Genomic DNA, 23,655 nt, shown 5'->3' on the forward strand with positions numbered 1-23,655 from the left:
TAACTTTCTTGCCCATACATAGTGTCAGTTACATATCATGTCCTCAGTAGTGCCAGTTACATATCATGTCCTCAGTAGTGCTGTTACATATCATGTCCTCAGTAGTGCCAGTTACATATCATGTCCTCAGTAGTGCCAGTTACATATCATGTCCTCAGTAGTGTCAGTTACATATCATGTCCTCAGTAGTGCCAGTTACATATCATGTCCTCAGTAGTGCTGTTACATATCATGTCCTCAGTAGTGCCAGTTACATATCATGTCCTCAGTAGTGCCAGTTACATATCATGTCCCCAGTAGTGCCAGATACATATCATGTCCTCAGTAGTGCCAGTTACATATCATGTCCTCAGTAGTGCCAGTTACATATCATGTCCTCAGTAGTGCTGTTACATATCATGTCCTCAGTAGTGCCAGTTACATATCATGTCCTCGGTAGTGCCAGTTACATATCATGTCCTCAGTAGTGCTGTTACATATCATGTCCTCAGTAGTGCTGTTACATATCATGTCCTTAGTAGTACTGTTACATATCATGTCCTCAGTAGTGCCAGTTACATATCATGTCCTCAGTAGTGCTGTTACATATCATGTCCTCAGTAGTGCCAGTTACATATCATGTCCTCAGTAGTGCCAGTTACATATCATGTCCTAAGTAGTGCTGTTACATATCATGTCCTCAGTAGTGCTGTTACATATCATGTCCTCAGTAGTGCTGTTACAAATGCCCCCAGTGAGTTTTTAGCAAAAAATAAAAATAAAAAAATTCACTTTCTGGAATGTATGGTTTTCGGAATAATTTGGATAGGGGATATTCGGATACGGGATACTCAACCTGTACTGACTTTGTAATATCATGCTAGCTTTCTCTCTTCTGTCAGGGTGGGTTTCTGGGTACACCCCCCCCCCCCTCCCCCATGTGTGCTATTGCAGCACATGAGTATCCAGAAAAGGGAAGGGGAACTTTTGCTGACATCAGGCGGATAGTTTTTGGGTTACTATTGGGTTACTAAAACACTGTCGATTCTGGAGTATATTGTTAATGTATATTATTAAACGTGTTGCCCTGAAAGATCTGTACTTGATGTATTTAGAAATTCTTCTTTTTGTCCCGCGAAAGCATCGCTCCATTACCGGTGCGGGAGGGTTCAGGAACGCCAGGTGGCAGATCTCGATATATGAATAAATGGCGCGTTATGGCAGGAGAATAAAGCAACTACTTGGGAGATTATTAAATTACCTCCACAAAATGGTTTCACTATTGATAGCGCGTAAGTGGCGCAATTAACACACTGAAGTCAAATTGGGGTGTAGAGACGCGTTGAGGCCTTTATAGCTCATTGATGGCCATTGACGTGAATGGATCCTAATGAGCAATAAGGAAAAGTGCAATTCAGTGGTAAGGAGCATATTTTCAGGGGGATTAAAAATAAATAAGAGGATAATTAAACCTAAGTGCCGCAGTTTATCACATTTTGCAAAATCGAGCGTTTTGTCTTCTTTTTATTTTTTTTTAGTGTCCAATTAAAAATAAAATGACCAAGGCGTACTTCGTTATGCTATAGATTGGATTGGGATGTTAGGATATTCGCCAAACGCTGTTACATAATAAATAAGTTGTTCTTAGATCTTTGTGCAAAACAAGCAAAAACACCATAAATAAGTAAACTATAAATTTAACTAACCGCTAAATAATTGCATTTATTATGTTTCCAAATGTCACGGAACTTACATTGTACTTTGCAAACTTCCTCTATCAGAGGAAATTTATATAAATTGCGCTTATTACGTTTTCTGCATTGTAAGAGAAATGTCATTATTGCCCCAAACGGTCAGATTCCTGTCTGGACGTAGCTTGAGCTGGACGATTATGGCCAGTGTGTATGATGGCTGTCATCGCTTGGGGGAAAGCCGTTCAGTGCATACACACAGAGCTGCTTGCCACCTGCCCGACGCCGTCAGCGGGGGGGGGGGGGGGGGGGGGGGTAATACCAGTAGAAGAGCAGCTTTCCCGGTGATGATGTGTGAGCGCGCATCATCGTTCACCTCCGGGCCATACACACTGGGTGGCTTTGAGCTGAAAGCCGCTCAAACTTGGTGTTTTGAGCTCAAAATCGCCCAGTGTGTATGGGCCTTTTGAAGGATTTCGGAATGTTGACTTTTTTTTTTTTTCACATGTTCTCTGCTCATCTAGTTAAACGCCTGCTAAAGTGACGGTTTCTGCAATGTACTTTCATTTTGAGCTGTGACAGTTTTTAGGCCACAAACACTCCACCCCACCCCAATTCCTATCTACTCCTAGCTCCAATCTCTATCGTCACAGCTCCCTCTTTCTATATCACTTAGGTAGCACATCCCAGTATTAGCAGCTAGGCTGTCCAGTCCAGGCCCCCTCCTCTTTCCATAGTCGTGACTTGTGGACTCTAGTGGTCACTGGTGGTACTTCACATCACAGAGATGAGGAGTAGTTAGCCTTTTATACATATATCTAGAGAGCGATTTTTGGATTACATCTAATTTTTGCAGCAGAAACTGGTGAATGAGTCTTACATTCCCCATGTGCAAAAAAAATATTTAGAGACTCATTTATCGATGAGTTATAAAACTCCTTGTAACTCTCTGCGTACCAGTCTTATGTTAATCTCTCAACTGTCATGTGTTTGAAAAATGTCAGTTGGGCGCTGACTTACTGGGGCACCATTTATCATACATGCATTTTATGGATTAATGAGTTCTATAACTCATAAATGAACCCCTTTTGACTGATAGCGCTGTATACACATTTTAATGGTACTTTAAATTATACATTCTCCACCAAACTTTGCTGATGGCATAATGCAGTCAGGCCAGTAACATTCTCCTGGCATCCACCAAATCCAGACTCCCCCATCTGGCTACCAAACAGAGAAGTGTGATTCGTCACACCACAGACCACGTTTCCACTGCTCCATAGTCCAGTGTGGTTGTGCTTTACACCACTACATCCAATGCGTGCTGTTGGACTTGGAGATGTGAGGCTTGCATTTAGATGCTCGCCATGGAAACTCATTGCATTCAGCTCCTGCTACACAATTTTTGTGTTTTTACGTTAAAACCAGTGGAATTTCAGAACTCTTCAGCTATGAAATCATTGGCGACTTTTACACACCACGCACTTTAGCAGTTGTTGACCCCGCTTTGTTTTTTGCGTGGTCTTCCGCTTCGTGGCTGAGTTGCTGCTGTTCCTAAACTTTCATTTGCTAATAAACGTACTTGCAGTTGACCAACAGGGATGACATTTCACGAACAAAGATGCCATCCAATCACAGCACCACACTTCTGTCACTGAGCTCTTCAGAATGACCAATTATGGATCACAAATTTTTCACATGGAGACTGCTTAAATTTCACACACCTGTGGAAATGGGTCAGATTAAAACACCTGAATTGATTAACAAACAGGTTTATTGAAAATACTGTTGTCAATATAGTGTACCTCTCCAAACCCAAGCTACAGATGTAATCACACTCATTGATGCCTGTTTGTTGCACCAAATTTGCACCCACAGTCTATTAACACCATCGCCGCTCAGTGAATTTCTATGAATCCCGGGAGTGAATTGGATGCACTTGTGAGACAAGATCATGCCAATCACCACGGAAGTTTCATGTGGGGATTGGTGTGGAAACGATGAGCCTGGCTACATCTATATTGTACAATGAGATGATTATCATGCTTAAATAAAATTAATAAATTACTATAAACAGTTTATGGGTGATATTCGATCCAGCGCGCCGAATTTCAAACCGGTCGGATCTTGTTTTGTCGGAAACAGCCATGTATTGTTGAAATCACAGCTGTATCTCAACACTCCACGGTCGTTTTCACCGGCACGCCCTTTTTCGACACTCAACAGGTGGAGCATTGAATTCCGTCTGTCGTGAAACTGTAGAGCGAAAATGGGCCAGTCGAAATTGAACATTAATTACCCCCCTATGGGGGAAATAAACCAGAAGAACCATACTGAGTAATAATAATTTGCTCAGCACCACCCGAGACCCCATAAAAACATTGCTTGAATATCCTCAACCTTTAATATTTAGATTAAACCACCGGAAAAAAATATAACAAGAAATGGTTACAGGCACTTCAGTTGTCTACGACATTTAAGCATTCAAGCATCTCACCTCTCGCAGCCAACTTCCTAAAACTTCATTTCAGATGGCAATATAACCAGATTGTTGTGATGTACGACTTTGATTTCAAAAGGGAAACTTGCCCACAGAGGCATTTTTTTAATACCAGGAATAAGCAAGGCACGGTGACCTCACTTGGCTTTGTAAAATTCCCCAGCCTACCAGAGTTACCTTAGAAAAACAAAGCCTCTTACAACTAAATAACTTTTTATGGATGAGTTTCTTGGAGAGACGGAGGTAATTGTCCAACCTGGGAGTTGTTACCGTTAATAGTCATAAGTAACAAAACGTACAGTAGCTGAGTGACAATACAATTCTAATTGTGCGCAAACTCTTATTTCCTTCACTCGTTTGTAACATTTGTCAGACAAGATTCTTAGAAGGGATGAAGCGTCTCTTATCTTCGAGGTTTCCGTAGGGGCCTATATTACCTAAGGTCTACCCGCTGCCATTGGGTTTTATATAAAAAAATCTATATTTGTTCATTGCTTAAAAAAGAGATGTCTCCGTTTAGGAACAGTGAACTTATATTGTTATTGCTTGTGGTAGAGCATATTACATTTCTTAGGTGAATTTCAGCTTGCTTGATATGTAGGTAGGGACTCACCCTGATCTAACAGTAATTCTGCATGTTCATTGCCTCAACACTCACTGGGTTATATAACACTGGGATACCGGGTGACACTGGCCCAAACTGTGCGCACAAACAATTGTGTAAGGCTGTAGGCCAATACAAAAACTTAAATACTGTACAAAATCCTTAATGTTTTATTTTGGTTAAAAGATGATATGTGAATTCTTAATTTCTCTAAGGGAGACTGGACACCACTTTCTGTGATTTCCTGTTGTATAAATACGACACTACCATGCACACTGTACTAGACAGCATTTACCCTACTCCCACCTGTACTACTCCCACTGGTACACCCTCATATATCCCTTACTCCCACCTGTACTACTCACACTGGTACACCCTCACACCTCCCCTACTCCCATCTGTACTACTCACACTGGTACACCCTCACACCTCCCCTACACCCACCTGTACTACTCACACTGGTACAGCCTCACACCTCCCCTACTCCCACCTGTACTACTCACACTGGTACACCCTCACACCTCCCCTACTCCTACCTGTACTACTCACACTGGTACACCCTCACACCTCCCCTACTCCTACCTGTACTACTCACACTGGTACACCCTCACATCTCCCCTACTCCCACCTGTACTGCTCACACTGGTACACCCTCACACCTCCCCTACTCCCACCTGTACTACTCACACTGGTACACCCTCACACCTACCCTACTTCCACTTGTACTACTCACACTGGTACACCCTCACACCTCCCGTACTCCCACCTGTACTACTCACACTGATACACCCTCACACCTCCCCTACTCCCACCTGTACTACTCACACTGGTACACCCTCACACCTCCCCTACTCCTACCTGTACTACTCACACTGGTACACCCTCACACCTCCCCTACTCCTACCTGTACTACTCACACTGGTACACCCTCACATCTCCCCTACTACCACCTGTACTACTCACACTGGTACACCCTCACACCTACCCTACTTCCACTTGTACTACTCACACTGGTACACCCTCACACCTCCCGTACTCCCACCTGTACTACTCACACTGATACACCCTCACACCTCCCCTACTCCCACCTGTACTACTCACACTGGTACACCCTCACACCTCCCCTACTCCTACCTGTACTACTCACACTGGTACACCCTCACACCTCCCCTACTCCTACCTGTACTACTCACACTGGTACACCCTCACATCTCCCCTACTCCCACCTGTACTGCTCACACTGGTACACCCTCACACCTCCCCTACTCCCACTTGTACTACTCACACTGGTACACCCTCACACATCCCCTACTCCCACCTGTACTACTCACACTGGTACACCCTCATACTGTACATCCCCTACTCCCACCTGTACTACTCACACTGGTACACCCTCATATATCCCTTATTCCCACCTGTACTACTCACACTGGTACACCCTCATACTGTACATCACCTACTCCCACCTGTACTACTCACACTGGTACACCCTCATATATCCCTTACTCCCACCTGTACTACTCACACTGGTACACCTTCACACCTCCCCTACTCCCACCTGTACTACTCACACTGGTACACCCTCACACCTCCCCTACTCCCACCTGTACTACTCACACTGGCACACCCTCACACCTCCCCTACTCCCACCTGTACTACTCACACTGGTACACCCTCACATATCCCCTACTCCTACCTGTACTACTCACACTGGTACACCCTCACACCTCCCCTACTCCCATCTGTACTACTCACACTGGTACACCCTCACACCTCCCCTACACCCACCTGTACTACTCACACTGGTACAGCCTCACACCTCCCCTACTCCCACTTGTACTACTCACACTGGTACACCCTCACACATCCCCTACTCCCATCTGTACTACTCACACTGGTACACCCTCACACCTCCCCTACACCCACCTGTACTACTCACACTGGTACACCCTCACACATCCCCTACTCCCATCTGTACTACTCACACTGGTACACCCTCACACCTCCCCTACACCCACCTGTACTACTCACACTGGTACAGCCTCACACCTCCCCTACTTCCACCTGTACGAATCACACTGGTATAGCCTCACACCTCCCCTACTACCACCTGTACTACTCACACTGGTACAGCCTCACACCTCCCCTACTCCCACCTGCAGTACTCACACTGGTACACCCTCACACATCCCCTACTCCCACCTGTACTACTCACACTGGTACACCCTCACACCTCCCCTACTCCCACTTGTACTACTCACACTGGTACACCCTCACACATCCCCTACACCCACTTGTACTACTCACACTGGTACAGCCTCACACCTCCCCTACTACCACCTGTACAACTCACACTGGTATAGCCTCACACCTCCCCTACTACCACCTGTACTACTCACACTGGTACACCCTCACACCTCCCCTACTACCACCTGTACTACTCACACTGGTACACCCTCACACCTCCCCTACTCCCACCTGTAGTACTCAGACTGGTACACTCTCACACCTCCCCTACTCCCACCTGTACTACTCACACTGGTACACCCTTACACCTCCCCTACTCCCACCTGTACTTCACACACTGGTACACCCTCACACCTCCCCTACTCCCACCTGTACTACTCACACTGGTACAGCCTCACACCTCCCCTACTCCCACTTGTACTACTCACACTGGTACACCCTCACACATCCCCTACCCCCACCTGTACTACTCAAACTGGTACACCCTCACACCTCCCCTACCCCCACCTGTACTACTCACACTGGTACACCCTCACACATCCCCTACCCCCACTTGTACTACTCACACTGGTACACCCTCACACCTCCGCTACCCCAACCTATACTACCCACACTGGTACACCCTCACACCTCCCCTACCACCACCTGTACTACTCACACTGGTACAGCCTCACACCTCCCCTACTCCCACCTGTACTACTCAAACTGGTACACTCTCCCACCTCCACTACTCCCACCTGTACTACTCACACTGGTACACCCTCACACCTCCCCTACTCCCACCTGTACTACTCACACTGGTACACCCTCACACCTCCCTTACTCCCACCTGTACTACTCACACTGGTACACCCTCACATCTCCCCTACGGTACTTGTGTATTTTGGCGGCGCCCACGATGAGGATCGCGTCCATCGTGTGTGAAAAATCGGGTCCATCGCGTCCATCGCGTCGCGTCGTGTGCATTAACATGGCACACGACGCGACCGACGCGATGGACCCGATTTCTCCATAGGCTTCAATGTTAAAATATTTTAACATTGAAATCGTGTCGGTCGCGTCGGTCTTGTGCCATTATAATGGCACAAGATAAGATGGACTTGATAAAGTCCATTTTACATGTAATAAAATGGGAAATGGGCCAATATGGCCCATTTTTCATTGTATATGTCCCCGTCATGTCCAAATATAACTGACCCCCCATTGTGAGCGGCACCCCAGTATTGACGTCAACCCGAAGCGTGGCAAGCGCAGTGAGCCCGCGAGGGGCGGCGGTGCGCGTCCTCCGACCTTTTCATACCCCTACTATCCACGTCGGCGTGGAGTGAGAATAGAATAGTGTGGCGAGCGCAGCGAGCCACCGAGCCCGAAGCGTGGCGAGCGGACGCGGATACCTTCACAGCTATACGCGTCCCCTCGCGGGCTTCACAGGTGTCCATGGCGACGCGGACACCTGTGAAGCCCGCGAAGGGACGCGTTTACCTGTGAAGGTATCCGCGTCCCCTCGCGGGGCTCGCCACGCTTCGGGCTCGGTGGCTCGCTGCGCTCGCCACACTATTCTATTCTCAACTCAACGCCGACGTGGATAGTAGGGGTATGAAAAGGTCGTAGGACGCGTACCGCCGCCCCTCGCGGGCTCGCTACGCTCGCCACGCTTCGGGTTGGCGTCAATACTGGGGTGCCGCTGACAATGGGGGCCATTTATATTTGGACATGACGGGGCCATATACAATGAGAAATGGGCCATATTGGCCCATTTCCCATTGTTTTCTATGTTAGATGGACTTTATCAACTACATTTGATCTTGTGCCATTATAATGGCACAAGTCCGACGCGACCGACAGTATTTCAATGTTAAAAATATTTTAACATTGAAGCCTATGGAGAAATCGCGTCCATCGCGTCGCGTCCTGTGCCTTAAAGTTAAGGCACACGATGCCCACGACGGGCGCCGCCAAAATACACAAGTACCCCCCTACTCCCACCTTTGCTCACACTAGTACACCCTCACACCTCCCCTACCCCCACTTGTACTACTCACACTGGTACACCCTCACACCTCCCCTACCCCCCCACCTGTACTACTCACACTGGTACACCCTCACACCTCCCCTACCCCCACTTGTACTACTCACACTGGTACACCCTCACACCTCCCCTACCCCCCCACCTGTACTACTCACACTGGTACACCCTCACACCTCCCCTACTCCCACCTGTACTGCTCACACTGGTACACCCTCACACCTCCCCTACTCCCACCTGTACTACTCACACTGGTACAGCCTCACACCTCCCCTTCTCCCACCTGTACTACTCACACTGGTACACCCTCACACCTCCCCTACTCCCACCTGTACTACTCACACTGGTACACCCTCACACCTCCCCTACTCCCACCTGTACTGCTCACACTGGTACACCCTCACACCTCCCCTACTCCCACCTGTACTACTCACACTGGTACACCCTCACACCTCCCCTACTCCCACCTGTACTGCTCACACTGGTACACCCTCACACCTCCCCTACTCCCACCTGTACTACTCACACTGGTACACCCTCACACCTCCCCTACTCCCACCTGTACTACTCACACTGGTACACCATCACACCTCCCCTACTCCCACCTGTACTACTCACACTGGTACACCCTCACACCTCCCCTACTCCCACCTGTACTACTCACACTGGTACAGCCTCACACCTCCCCTTCTCCCACCTGTACTACTCACACTGGTACACCCTCACACCTCCCCTACTCCCACCTGTACTACTCACACTGGTACACCCTCACACCTCCCCTACTCCCACCTGTACTACTCACACTGGTACACCCTCACACCTCCCCTACTCCCACCTGTACTACTCACACTGGTACACCCTCACACCTCCCCTACTCCCACCTGTACTACTCACACTGGTACACCCTCACACCTCCCCTACTCCCACCTGTACTACTCACACTGGTACACCCTCACACCTCCCCTACTCCCACCTGTATTACTCACACTGGTACACCCTCACACCTCCCCTACTGCCACCTGTATTACTCACACTGGTACATCCTCACACCTCCCCTACTCCCACCTGTACTACTCACACTGGTACACCCCCACACCTCCCCTATTCCCACCTGTACTACTCACACTGGTACACCCTCACACCTCCCCTACTCCCACCTGTACTACTCACACTGGTACACCCTCACACATCCCCTACTCCCACCTGTAGTACTCACACTGGTACAACCTCATACTTCCCCTACTCCCACCTGTACTACTCACACTGGTACACCCTCATACCTCCCCTACTCCCACCTGTACTACTCACACTGGTACACCCTCACACCTCCCCTACTCCCACCTGTACTACTCACACTGGTACAGCCTCACACCTCCCCTACTCCCACCTGTACAACTCACACTGGTACACCCTCACACCTCCCCTACTCCCCCCTGTACTACTCACACTGGTACACCCTCACACCTCCCCTACTCCCACCTGTACTACTCACACTGGTACACCCTCACACCTCCCCTACTCCCACCTGTACTACTCACACTGGTACACCCTCACACCTCCCCTACTCCCACCTGTACTACTCACACTGGTACATCCTCACACCTCCCCTACTCCACCTGTACTACTCCCACTGGTACACCCTCACACCTCCCCTACTCCCACCTGTACTACTCACACTGGTACACCCTCACACCTCCCCTACTCCCCCCTGTACTACTCACACTGGTACACCCTCACACCTCCCCTACACCCACCTGTACTACTCACAATGGTACACCCTCACACCTCCCCTACACCCACCTGTACTACTCACACTTGTACACCCTCACACCTCCCCTACTCCCACCTGTACTACTCCCACCTGTACTACTCATGCTGGTACACCCTCACACCTCCCCTACTCCCACCTGTACTACTCCCACCTGTACTACTCATGCTGGTACACCCTCACACCTCCCCTACTCCCACCTGTACTACTCACACTGGTACACCCTCACACCTCCCCTCCTCCCACTTGTACTACTCACACTGGTATACCCCCAAACATGCACTACTCACACTGATGCGACCTTACACCTACACTACTCTAATGTCACAGTAACCCTTTACAAAACCGCAATATTAATAATAATAATAAAATGCATTTTTATTTTCTAGAAGTATCTGTAACAATTGTTTGAGATCCACTACTCAGCAAAGAATCATTTAGTTTGGTAATAAATGCTGTGATTAAACATAGTAGAAGGTCATTTGTGATATTCTTATAGAATAAAATGCTTTAAAACTGAATTATTTGTCATTAATAGTGACATATCAACATGAATATTCATCTGTTAAAGAAAAAAAAACAATTTAGGAAAATCACATTTACATTAAAATGCATTTAAAAAAAAGCCATTAATAAAGTTAGCTCCTTTTTTTGCATAACGTTTGCATCTTATAACTGTAATTTACAATTAATGCAAACGAGGTTTGTTGAGGAGCAGACTCCGTTGTGGTCTATTTCCCATTTTTCTGGTGTCATCAAATTAGCCACCATCTTCTCTCGCGTGGAGGGGGCTTGGAGATGAAAATAACACCGGTTAGCTGTACGCCACAAATTTCAGTTAAAATGTATGCTTAGGGTGACCAACTTTCCAAAGGGCCAACCCCGGACAGGGGGTTGCAGGCTCGACAACCCCCCCCAGGAAAGTCCGGGGTTAGGGGGCAGCAGCCCTCCGAATTTTTGGGGGGATATGAAGTACTAAGTGACTAAGGCCCTTCGTATAGGACTACTGGCTAGGCCTGGAATTAGGAATCCCATTATATAGTATATAATGGGATTTCCATTCCCAATCCAAGGGAATGGGATAGATGAGAATAATATAGAACTTTTTATGATTATTTATTATCTCTCAGACTCTCACAGAGTCAGACTCACCCGGCCGCATATACAAAACAGCGCACACAGGCATGGGGGCAGACTCAGCAGACAGCAGCACACCGTCGCAGACTGACAGTGAGTCAGCACTCAGCAGAGTCGCAGTCAGAGTCGACTCGCAGCCTCGCAGGCTCCAGCAGCCGTCGTCGGGTCACCGCCGCGCCTTCACCTTAGGCCAGGGGCTCAGCAGCAGGTCATTAACGCCGCGCTCCCAGTAATGCTGCCAGACCGCACCCGCCCTGGCTTGCTGCACAGCATTACTGGGATTGTGGGAGGGGACACGGTCAAACTAACCAAAGATGGGAGGCGGCGGCGCACACCGCGTAACAGCTTCCCCTCCCACACTCCCAGTCTAATTCTGTGCAGGAGAGCTGCCTGTCACCAACCAACAATTTTCTTTAGTTAAAACGGGACTTTCCACGTCCCGGGAAGGGTTTGGCCGGGACGCAGGATTTAGGAGGTTAAAATCAGGACAGTCCCAGCCAAATGGGGACGGTTGGTCACTCTATGTAGGCTGCCATGACGATTGGCCGTAAAAAAAAAAAAAATATTTTTCTTGGGATCAGATCCACATGTCACAGAAACTCGACGTACCAATATAGTCCTAATGTTGGCATTGTTGAAACCGCAACGTTGAGCATGTTGACCTGTTTGAAATGCTGACGTGTGAAATGTTGCAAGGACTGGGACAGAGGTGGGGTTATGGTCCGGCTGCAGGAATTGAATGTAAGGGTTATTCACTCTTTCCTCTACTGTTAAGCTCTAGACAATGGTACTCTTGCAGGGTCACATTCTTGGGTGAACTAGACCAGTGGTAGCCAACTATGGTCTTTGAGAGCAACCAACAGTTCACATTTTCCAGACAACCTAGCTGCTGCAAAGGTGCACTCATTACTCACTGACACATTTTCAAAGATCTACAGGTGGAGCTAATTACTTCACTTGTGATTCTGAGAGTAGATCTGGAAAACATTAACTGTTGGTAGCTCTTGAGGACTGGAGTTGGCTACCCCAGAACTAGACGGTGGTTGAGTCCTGACACACCCATGCCCCCGCCTTTATAAAAGACCTCTTTGAAGTATGACGATGTCCTCCCTAATGATTGGACAAGTCCCACTGTAGTGGCTTGCCATAGCTCTTAAGCTTGGCCACAGGCGTTTTAGTAGAGTAGAGTGCCAATGTGCAGTAGACCCTGGCTTTGCGGCACGGTCTACTGCGAATGTACCTTGTTCCAAGCGACTTCGCTAATGTGCATGTGCAAATAGTCGGTGAAATGGCCGCACCCGTTATACATTTGACAATGCTTGGTCTACCTCCATTTTTCCATGGGTCCTTCAACTGGATAGCAATTAGGGCTAAGGTTAGTCACTTAGGGAAAGGTTGAGTTTCGGGTGTAGAATTGATTACATTTCTGTCTCTTTCAGATATTGTAGTGTAGTTTTAGGTAAGAAAAAAGTTCAACGTAGTATTTTGTGTTCTCTTTTTCAGTTACAACTGGCTCATACACAGCCTCCACAGTTGTGCCTATACACATGAGATTTTCCAATGAATATGGTCATGGACGCAACGTGCTTCATTACCTGCTGTACATATCTTCCATTTATCAACCTCGTTCCATATATTTATTATTCCGCAGAACTAAACTGTCAACATTGCGTGAAACACAGCTCTGTTCGGAGACATTCTGACCTTCTCTGCTCTTTCCGGTTCTTCCTAAAATAATTCTCTCCTCGAGGCTACAATTTACTCTTTCGCCCCCTTCTCGTATTGAGTGGATTTTAAATTTGGGGGAACATTTGTCAAGCTGAGAGCAGAGATAAGAGTCCAGCGGTCATAACGTAATTCGCAAGGCCCCGATAGCCATCAGCATATCAGTGCATGTTTGGTAACATTGCCGGTGTATTTATTACGCATGCCTCTAGTCCTATTGTTATCTTTTTTTAATTTTCGGAGCCGCACAAGACAAATGATAGTTAGAATCTGCTACGGCTACAGACACTTTTTTTTTTCTTCGCCTGGTTATCCATTAATGTCCTCCCATGTGTTTATTTTCTTTATCTAGGGGACCTTCTTATTTATCATTCCCCCCCCCCCCCCCCCCTATTATCATGTCCCCCATGTTTATTTCCCATGTACTATTTATCAAATTATTTACAGTACAGTATGTAGTGAAGCTGCCAGCACAAATTGTGCGACACAATAGGCAATGCCCCGTCTCGAACCCTCGGCATGCCTGGTGAGACCTCAGGTGTACGCTGCACTGACCTCGATACTCTACATAACTTCACTAATGTGAACTGTGTTTATGGCAAATTGTACTTGATTCTGGGCCCCCTTTTCTACCTTGGCCCAGGACTGAAGTCTTGGCAGTCAGGTATGGTATAACCTACAGACATTAGAGATTCCGACGGTCATCTCTCTGACATCGGAATCCCAAAAGGGGGGGGGGGGGGCGAGCGCATTGAAGACCCTTGCGAGCTTGGTGGTGAGCTGTGCTCGCCAGCTATTCTATTCGCCCTCGATAGACCCTAAACGAGTGGAAATGGCCCATGTAAGTGAGGATTCTGACTGTTGGGCTCCTGACATCAGAATCCTGACTGTTAGTAACTCATCCGGCACCCTTGCCCTGATGGCAGCCCTGTATAAAGCGCACACATAAATAGGTAGCGAGCCCGCATGGTGCTTTGTTGCGCTTGCCCCACTGTCTGGTGTCCGGACTGTTAGGACCATATATCACACCCCTTTGCAGAGAGATATTTGCTCATTCATATTCAGTCCCAGCCCCAGTGGAGCTTACTACCTATGATGAGATTTAGCAAACGCGGGAGATAAAGTGAAGAGAGATAAAGTGCCAATCAATCAGCTCCTGTCCTTTTTCCAACACAGCTTGTAAAATGAAAGAAACACAGAGGGCTGATTAAGCCTGAAGGGGCATAAACCACTGAGGGTTCTTCACAGGTTACACAGTGCTGTTGGTCACATGTATGTTAATGAGGATGGGCACAAGGCCTATCAGAGCAGGGGGAGGGTTTTAGACAGGGTAGGAAGGGATCACGAGTTATAGTGACAACCCTCTGTCTGAAGAAGCCCCACCCACCCTGCCCTCTTTCTCTTCTTCTCCGGCGGCGGTAAAGAACGGTCATTCTTTAAGAACTCTGTGTGTGTGTGTAGGTAGTGGGGTGCACTCTCCCTCGACATCGATTGTCATGGGCCATGCTTCTGTCCGGGGAATGGCCGTCACCACCAGGCCGGGTGGCTGACCAGGGAGAGTGATCACCAGCGATGTATGTATGCATAGTGATCTTTAACCCCACCTTTCCTATAGTGACCGTTCTTTAGTGCCGCCACCATTTATAGTCATAGTTTTAGTTGTCAAAATAAATTTGACATTCTTTTGAAACGCCAGCACTTTGTGTCCGTGTCTTATTTTAGGTTAAGTTATTTAAGTTTAGAGTTAAGGTTGTGTTTAGGTTTGTCAACAGACAAGGTGTAAACCGGGAGGATACCCGATGGTGAGTTTATTAACCTTACTTTGGGTTATGATCGAGAACCTGAAGGAAATCAACTCATATATCGGAAAAACATCCAACCACCAAACAGTTGAGGCCTGGTGGGAGTGGAACCCACTGGCCTCAATGCTGTGAGACAGCAGTGCTAACCACTACACCACCATGCTGCCCATGTACTGTTTTGCAGAAGACCGTTTTTCCTTGGCACCCTTGCGTTTATATCAGGGGATTTTGTTATAGGTGCTATTGCTGTCTATGTTTGCACTTTATTTGTGAGTCTTGGTTAGATATATGAGGGGGACATATATACCTTCTAGTGCTCTTTACCAGGCCGTAAATCACAGACTTAATTAAGGATTGTTCCTTTTGTCCTGAGCATGAAGGGCCTGAGGCTTATTTTTTTGAGAGCTCCTTATATTTCTGAAGATTAAAATGAAAGTCCTTAAACAACTACTGTTACCATGGCAACTTCAAAGAGTGGCAGCCATTTTAAATGTCAAATCACCTCATTCGCTTCTCTCTCTCGACATCCAAAATCAAATCACTTGAAATGTACGGATTAGCCTGTTGTGCTATTTGCAGCTATAAACCAGTGCAATCCTGTGCCGGATAATGCGGGCTGAAGTCCTGCAGTGACCATACCTTTGTCGCAATCAAAATATAGTCTAGAAACAGGTTAATGTGGAAGTGGACACACCAGATACACAAACACACACACACAGAGTGTGTCAGGCCTGTGTTTGTTTGTGAACCCGGATGAGAGAAGGCGGCCAGTTGGCTGGATGCACGAAGACGGAAGCTGGCAGGTTTGATGTTAGATTTATTCAAGCATATGGTTACAGGTAAGTATCTATGGTGGAATGAAGGAATAAATGACTGAATGAACAAAGTCCGTAACTGAATGAGATGAAGTCAATGGCTGAATAACATGACTTCATGTTAGTCAGTACTGCTTCCAGCAATACTGGGAAGCAGACTTGCACAGAACTGGGGACACCAGTGATGAAGAGATTTAGAGATGCAGGCTTGCGTGGAGCTGGAGAAGCCAGGATTGCAGGGTGAAGACTTGCCTGGAGCTGGGGATACCAGCAATACAGGAAGTAGAGATGATTGAAGCTGGGGACACCAGCAATACAGGAAGTAGAGATGCTTGAAGCTGGGGATACCAGCAATACAGGAAGTAGAGATGCTTGAAGCTGGGGACACCAGCAATACAGGAAGTAGAGATGCTTGAAGCTAGGGACACCAGCAATACAGGAAGTAGAGATGATTGAAGCTGGGGACACCAGCAATACAGGAAGTAGCGATGATTGAAGCTGGGGACACCAGCAATACAGGAAGTAGAGATGCTTGAAGCTGGGGATACTAGCAATACAGGAAGTAGAGATGCTTGAAGCTGGGGATACCAGCAATACAGGAAGTAGAGATGCTTGAAGCTGGGGACACCAGCAATACAGGGGTGCAGGCTTGCTCGAAGCTGGGGAAACCAGCAGGACAGATAGCAGTGTTGCTTGAAGCTGAGGATACCAGAAATACAGAAAGCAGGGTTGCTTGAAGCTGGGGACACTAGCAATACAGGGGTGCAGGCTTCTTGAAGCTGGGAGTGCCAGCAGGCCAGGACAGCCTGATTGCCTAAAGCCAGGTGAAGCTGCAGATGGAACTGGACTGTCTCTTTAAGGAGCTTGAGAATGGTAGAAGCTGTCCTTAACGAACACCAGGAGTCAGGGAGTGCTGAGGCTGGTAATAGCACTTTGTCTTGGAAGCAGAGCGAAGCAGGAGCCCACTACAGGCTGATAGACAACAAAACACTGAAAGGGTTCTGTTCCCTGAGCTGGGCTTTATACCTCTCGCTGTGAGCTGATTGGCTAAGGCATTTCCCTGAAGGGGAGTCAGTCCTCACTAGGTCTTGCCAGGGACAGATTACCAGAAAATGTCATGACGTTGCCTATGGAAGATAATGGCGCCAAGGCCGGCATGGCGGGCCTGCGGAGATGCGCAGCAGGATGCTGGGCCGGTTGGACATAATGCCGCAGAGGCAACAGCGGGATGCCAGGAACGACAGCCAATGACCACCTGCGTTTCACAAGGCGCTGCAGATAAAGAAATGTGCGGCTGGGGAGCGCTGAGGGTCTCAATTTTGTGACAGTGAAAGAAGCCATTTAATGGGCTCAATTAATAAAATGCAGCCTATAGATTTACCAAGTGCATTTAAATGAGGCACAAGGCACCTTGTAAGCATTTCTTAAATAATTTCCAGGCCGTGTTGTTGCTAAACCTGTAAAAGTATGGAGTACATCTAGTGTGACCCTTTCTACAGTAAATATTCCTTGGCGCCAGGGCTGGCTTTACAATTAGTAAGCTGTCTATGGGCTCCAGAATATTGGGTCACCCCTGACAATAAAAAGTAAAGGGTGACTCTGAGAGGCATCATTGTTGTATTTAATGCAAACAGCAGGTTTTTAATATCTAAGACACGACCTCTACACTTTCACCTGAGGTTCTGGAAAGTGGGTATTGGTGGTTGGGTGATCGGAGCAGTAAGCTGAAGATTTGCCTAAGGTTCTGAAACACTTTACACTGGCCCTGCTTGGGGCACTGGTCATTTTAATTTCAATGTGTTTTACTTTTTCCACAGTGCAATAATGATCAAGTTCTCACTCCCACAGATCATTAGGTACAGAAGTGCATCTACAGCCATGACTCTGGTCTACTCAGAACCTCAAAGTGATTCTAACTTGACTCTTTTCTACTCTAAGCCATAAAGTGATCTGAGCTGGGACTCTGTTCTACTCCAATTCTCAGAGTGATCTGAGCTGGGACTTTGTTCTACTCCAAACCTCAAAGTGATCTTAGCTAGGACTCTGATCTACTCAGAACTCCAAAGTGATCTGAGCTGGGACTCTGTTCTACTCCAAACTCAAAGTGATCTGAGCTGGGACTCTGTTCTACTCAGAACTCCAAAGTGATCGGAGCTGGGACTCTTTTCTACTCCAAACCTCAAAGTGATCTGACCTGGGACTCTGTTCTACTCCAAACCTCAAAGTGATCTGACCTTGGGACTCTGTTCTACTCAGAACTCCAAAGTGATCGGAGCTGGGACTCTGTTCTACTCAGAACTCCAAAGTGATCTGAGCTGGGACTCTGTTCTACTCCAAACCTCAAAGAGATCTAAGCTGGGACTCTGTTCTACTCCAAACCTCAAAGTGATCTTAGCTAGGACTCTGCTCTACTCAGAACTCCAAAGTGATCTGAGCTGGGACTCTGTTCTACTCCAAACCGCAAAGTGATCTTAGCTAGGACTCTGCTCTACTCAGAACTCCAAAGTGACCTGAGCTGGGACTCTGTTCTACTCCAAACCTCAAAGAGATCCAAGCTGGGACTCTGATCTACTTCAGAACTCAGAAAACGAATGAAGACCTTTACATGTGTTGTTTTCCATGTTGACAGTTTGTTAATGTTGACCATTTGGTGTCAACCATTTGACTTTTGAACTAACCATTGTCTGTCAGCAATTCTGATACTAGTTAAAGGAACGTGCGTCTTATTTACCATTACGGCAATCCACAGGAAATTACTTGGCACTAGGACCAACTTTCATTCACGCCATCAATTACAGCTCTCCTTACCCATATTTTCACCCTTACACCAACATGTTTTCCTTGTAAGTGATCATGTTTTCCATACTTTTAAATATTACCTCACCAAACCATTTACTATAATTGAATACTTTGAATACTTCAGTGCGTTACCACACAGAATTGTTATCACAATTCGCTATGTAATTACACTAAATGCTCTGTGATTTCCCGCCTGTAGCAGCTCCTGCAGGTTCCAGTAATACTGAACAGAATATAACACGCCAAATTCAGCGCTCTGTGTAATTACAGAACGCCGGGACTATACGCACTCATTTATATGTTAACCTTGCGGTTGCTTTTTAACCTGTTTTAATCTATCGGAATTGCTGGGAGAGTAGACAGGTGCGTGAGGACATATAGGCTGCCAGCAGTATACAGCAAATTGGGCAGTGATGCCTGGGAATGTGATGCATTAAATCAATGGTTAGTGGGGGGAGAAGAATTGTATCTTCTAAAGAGGACAGATGTTGCCGATAGCAACCCAACAGAAAAAATGTGGACGACTTAAATTGTGTTTAATGGCTGCAATATGCATTTTTTTTTTTTAAAAACACTGAAAAAAAAAGATGAAAAGCAAACACTCCATTTAAAATAAATGCTGTCCTAAAATTTGGGGTACATGTAATGGGTATTAGTATATATTTATCTTAATTAAAGGCACTTTTAAGATTCTTGCAAAAATAACAGATTACTCCCACCTGCAAGCCCAAAAAAACACTTAAAGTACCACATTATGGGGCAGATGTTATTAAGGCTTAACAAGATATAAATTTAAGGGTGATAAAGAGAGATGAACGTCCAGCCAATCACCTGCTAACTGCCATGATACAGGCTGTGTTTGAAGAAAGTCAGTAAGGAGCTGATTGGCTGGACGTTTATCTCTCCTTATCACCCTTGCATTTATCTCTTGTTAAGGCTTAATACATCTGCCCCTATATCTGTCCCATACCATGTACCCCCATTTCCATCACTTTGCACTTTTTTACCCCAAAACTGACATCTCATTATTGGATAATTAAAAATGATGAAGGGTGGTGGCTAGGGATGCCAATCCCGGGGCATTTTTTTCAATCCCGGGATTGGCTTTCCTAATAAAAAGACTGCCCCACAATTACTTACATGTGAAGGTTGCCGGGTGGGGGGACGGGTCGTCCATGCTGTGGGTGCGGGCTGGCGCGCTGGCTGGGTGAGCGGGCGGCATCACAATGCCGGGCGTGACCTCTGCCTGCGCAGCGTGACCTCTGATCTCACGCTGGGAGTTAACGCTGCGCAGTGCTGCTGGGAGAAGTCGGGCAGCGTCTGAGCAATGCTAAATCCCGGGATTGAAATCCCGGCGTTTTGGGGGCCGAATCCCGGGTTCCCGCCAATCCCGATCCCGAAATTGGCCACCCTAGTGGTGGCTAAGGAGTTATTAGCCAAGTCCTGGCATTTTTACCCAAAATAGGGATTTTTCCCAACTTTTCACCTGCTCTGAGCCGGTCAAGAAATGTCCGCGATAAACCCTATAGAATAAACACATGTGAGCAATGGTAACACTGCAATAAAGCTAAATTTTTGCTTTTTTATTATCCCAGCTATTTATTTATTAACAGTTTCTTATATAGCGTCGCATATTCCGTTGCGCTTTACAATAGGAAATAGTGATACAATAAACAGGGTATTTACAGGCAGTCAAAGGTAGGAGGGCCCTGCTCGCAAGCTTACAATCTATAGGGAAATAGGCATTGATACATTGCATTAATTCCACAAGAATGCAAAGGTTCCTGGTGTGCTGTATGATACGGTGACCAGCGGTTTGGCCAGGGGCCAGGAGGATGGAAAATGTGAAAAAGAAATAGTGGCTCAGTGTGGACTGTACCAGTGGGGATGTGATTGAATAGGAGAGGATATGTGTGGCCTGTACAGTGGGGATGTGATTGGATAGGACAGAGGCTATGCGTGGTCTGTACAGTGAGGATGTGATTGGATAGGACAGAGGATATGTGTGGCCTGTACAGTGGGGATGTGATTGGATAGGACAGAGGATATGTGTGGCCTGTACAGTGGGGATGTGATTGGATAGGACAGAGGATATGTGTGGCCTGTACAGTGGGGATGTGATTGGATAGGACAGAGGATGTGTGTGGCCTGTACAGTGGGGATGTGATTGGATAGGACAGAGGATATGTGTGGCCTGTACAGTGGGGATGTGATTGAATAGTAGAGGATGTGTGTGGCTTGTACAGTGGGGATGTAATTGGATAGGAGAGGATATGTGTGGCCTGTACAGTGGGGATGTGATTGGATAGGAACGGTATATGAAGGTTAAGGGGGAAATTTACTAAAGGGAATTGTAAAAAATAGGTGTATTTGTATCCAGAAATACACTTATTTTTGACATTTACTGTCCCGAAAATAGCACATCAATACGAATACGAATTGCCGTATTTTCGGGATAGTAAATGTCAAAAATAAGTGTGTTTCTGGATACAAATACCCCTTTTTTTTTTTACAAATTTCCTTTAGTAAATTTCCCCCTAAGTGTCTGGTTCTGGAATCTGATAGGTTGCCTGAAGAGGTGACTTTTCACTTTTAGAACCTTTAGGAAATGAACCCCTTAGATTAAAGTACAGTAAGTGCAGCTCTAAATCGCTCTTGTGTGATACATCTCCCCTGGGGTTATAACAGTGAGTACACAGACAAACCTTGCCATAGGTAAGACCAAGTTTTGTAATCCCCCCTCTTCTCTCTTTATACCTCTGTAGATGAGCACCGTGAAAATGCTCCGTCCCCGACTTCACGGTATCTTATTCAAGTTGATGTTTGACGAGCAAATCAGCAACATCAAACCTGACATCATAGCGGTGACGTTGGCTTGCGAGGAGGTGAAGAAGAGTGACAACTTCAAGCGGATGTTAGAGTTAGTGTTGCTGGTGGGGAATTACATGAATGCCGGCTCTAGAAATGCCCAGTCGCTTGGGTTTAACATCAGCTTTCTTTGCAAGGTAAGACCTTCGCCACTGCTACCAGGTATCCTAGGCATCTACCTATCTAAACTCAGTCCAGAGGCCGATGAATGGGCAAGACACTGGTTCACAAAAAAAACCTCCAATTGAGTAAACTGGTCCATTGGTGCTTAGTTAACATTGGGCACAAGCTTGGGTTGCCTAATGGATGATCTCGCTCATACTCTTTAAGCTGTTCTCAAGTGTGCCACCAGGTGTAGAGATGTGCATACCAGTTACAGCCACCACCACCAGTTCAACGGTTATTCACTGGTCTCTTGTTTTCATGTAAAGGCCAATGTATTTTATTTGTGTTACCTGTGGGGGCCAGTGTGATTGTTTTTTTTTTTTTTCCTGTGGGGGCCAATGTTTTTTTTTTTTTTTTCATGTGGGGGACAATGTGTTTTTTTCCTGTGGGAGGTCTGATGGTGTGCCTTGGCAATTTTAACATTTTGTTTGGTGTGTCGCGAGTTGAAACAGGTTGAAGGTCACTGTTATATGCCATAGAGGCTTGGGAAAGTGTAGCTTAGTGGGCACAGATATCACTTTCTTTGTTTTCTGTACTGTTTTTGCAGATTTAGGTTGGGTGATACTCGTCAGCGTAACACCAGAATATACATTTCACAATGACTATTTCAGAGGACTTTACGCACTGAAGCTTCCATCATCATAAAATATTATGATCTTGTTCGGCCTTAAAGGTCACAACAGATGTATATTAATGTACAGTAGTAGAAATGTCCCAGCATTCTCCCATCCTATAATGCACACAGCACATTAGGCGGGAACCTAGAGGACTAATATATACATTGATATCCTATTTCTGCCCCCTTTATTGGGAGGGTAGTGTGTGTGTGTGTGGGGGGGGGGGGGGGGGGAGCATTTGCAATCCTATATCTACAAGAGGCCCCAACCACCATGTCATTATGGGCCTAATTCCAATTTGTGCACAAATGCAATTGCGATTTTCCAGACTATGGAGCTGCCAATGTCAGCAAGTGCGGCTGTCGCCGAGGATTGAAAGGCGATGTCAACTGGAACCATTGCAAACATTTGTTGTTGCGTATACATTTGTGACACAAAAAACGAGGAACATAGGAGCTAAGTGTTGGACTATGGCCAGCGTCGTGCTAGAAATTGTTGTGCTCCAAGTCATAAGTTTCTGGTTCTCCCCCATACATTGATTCTAATTTTGTACCTAAATGCTCATTGCCAGGGTTGTCTTGTGCATTGCCAGGGGCTCCTTGCTCATTGCCAGGGGCTCCTTGCTCATTGCCAGGGGCTCCTTGCTCATTGCCAGGGGCTCCTTGCTCATTGCCAGGGGCTCCTTGCTTGTTGCCTGAGGCTTCATGCGTGTTGCCAGGGGCTTCATGCGCGTTGCCAGGGGCTTCATGCGTGTTGCCAGGGGCTTTATGCGCATTGCCAGGGGCTTTATGTTGGTTACCTGGGGATTTATGTTGGTTACCTGGGGCTTTATGCATGTTGCCAGGGGCTTTATGCTCGTTGCCAGGTGCTTCATGTGCATTGCCAGAGCCTCTAGAGGTCTAATAGGTTCTC

At 46.8% G+C, this 23,655-nt stretch overlaps 1 protein-coding gene across 1 annotated transcript in view; it reads left to right on the forward strand.

The window, feature by feature from the left end:
- Positions 1–23,655, forward strand: part of DIAPH2 (diaphanous related formin 2) — a 490,290-nt gene that overhangs the window by 434,323 nt on the left and 32,312 nt on the right. Inside the window, exon 22 of the mRNA XM_083160814.1 lies at positions 21,859–22,098. Coding sequence (XP_083016940.1) covers positions 21,859–22,098 — 240 coding nt within the window. The remainder of the gene's footprint in view (positions 1–21,858; positions 22,099–23,655) is intronic.

The sequence above is a fragment of the Crinia signifera genome, chromosome 9 (assembly GCF_055691185.1).
Source record: "Crinia signifera chromosome 9, ASM5569118v1, whole genome shotgun sequence".
In the NCBI taxonomy this organism is placed as follows: domain Eukaryota; kingdom Metazoa; phylum Chordata; class Amphibia; order Anura; family Myobatrachidae; genus Crinia; species Crinia signifera.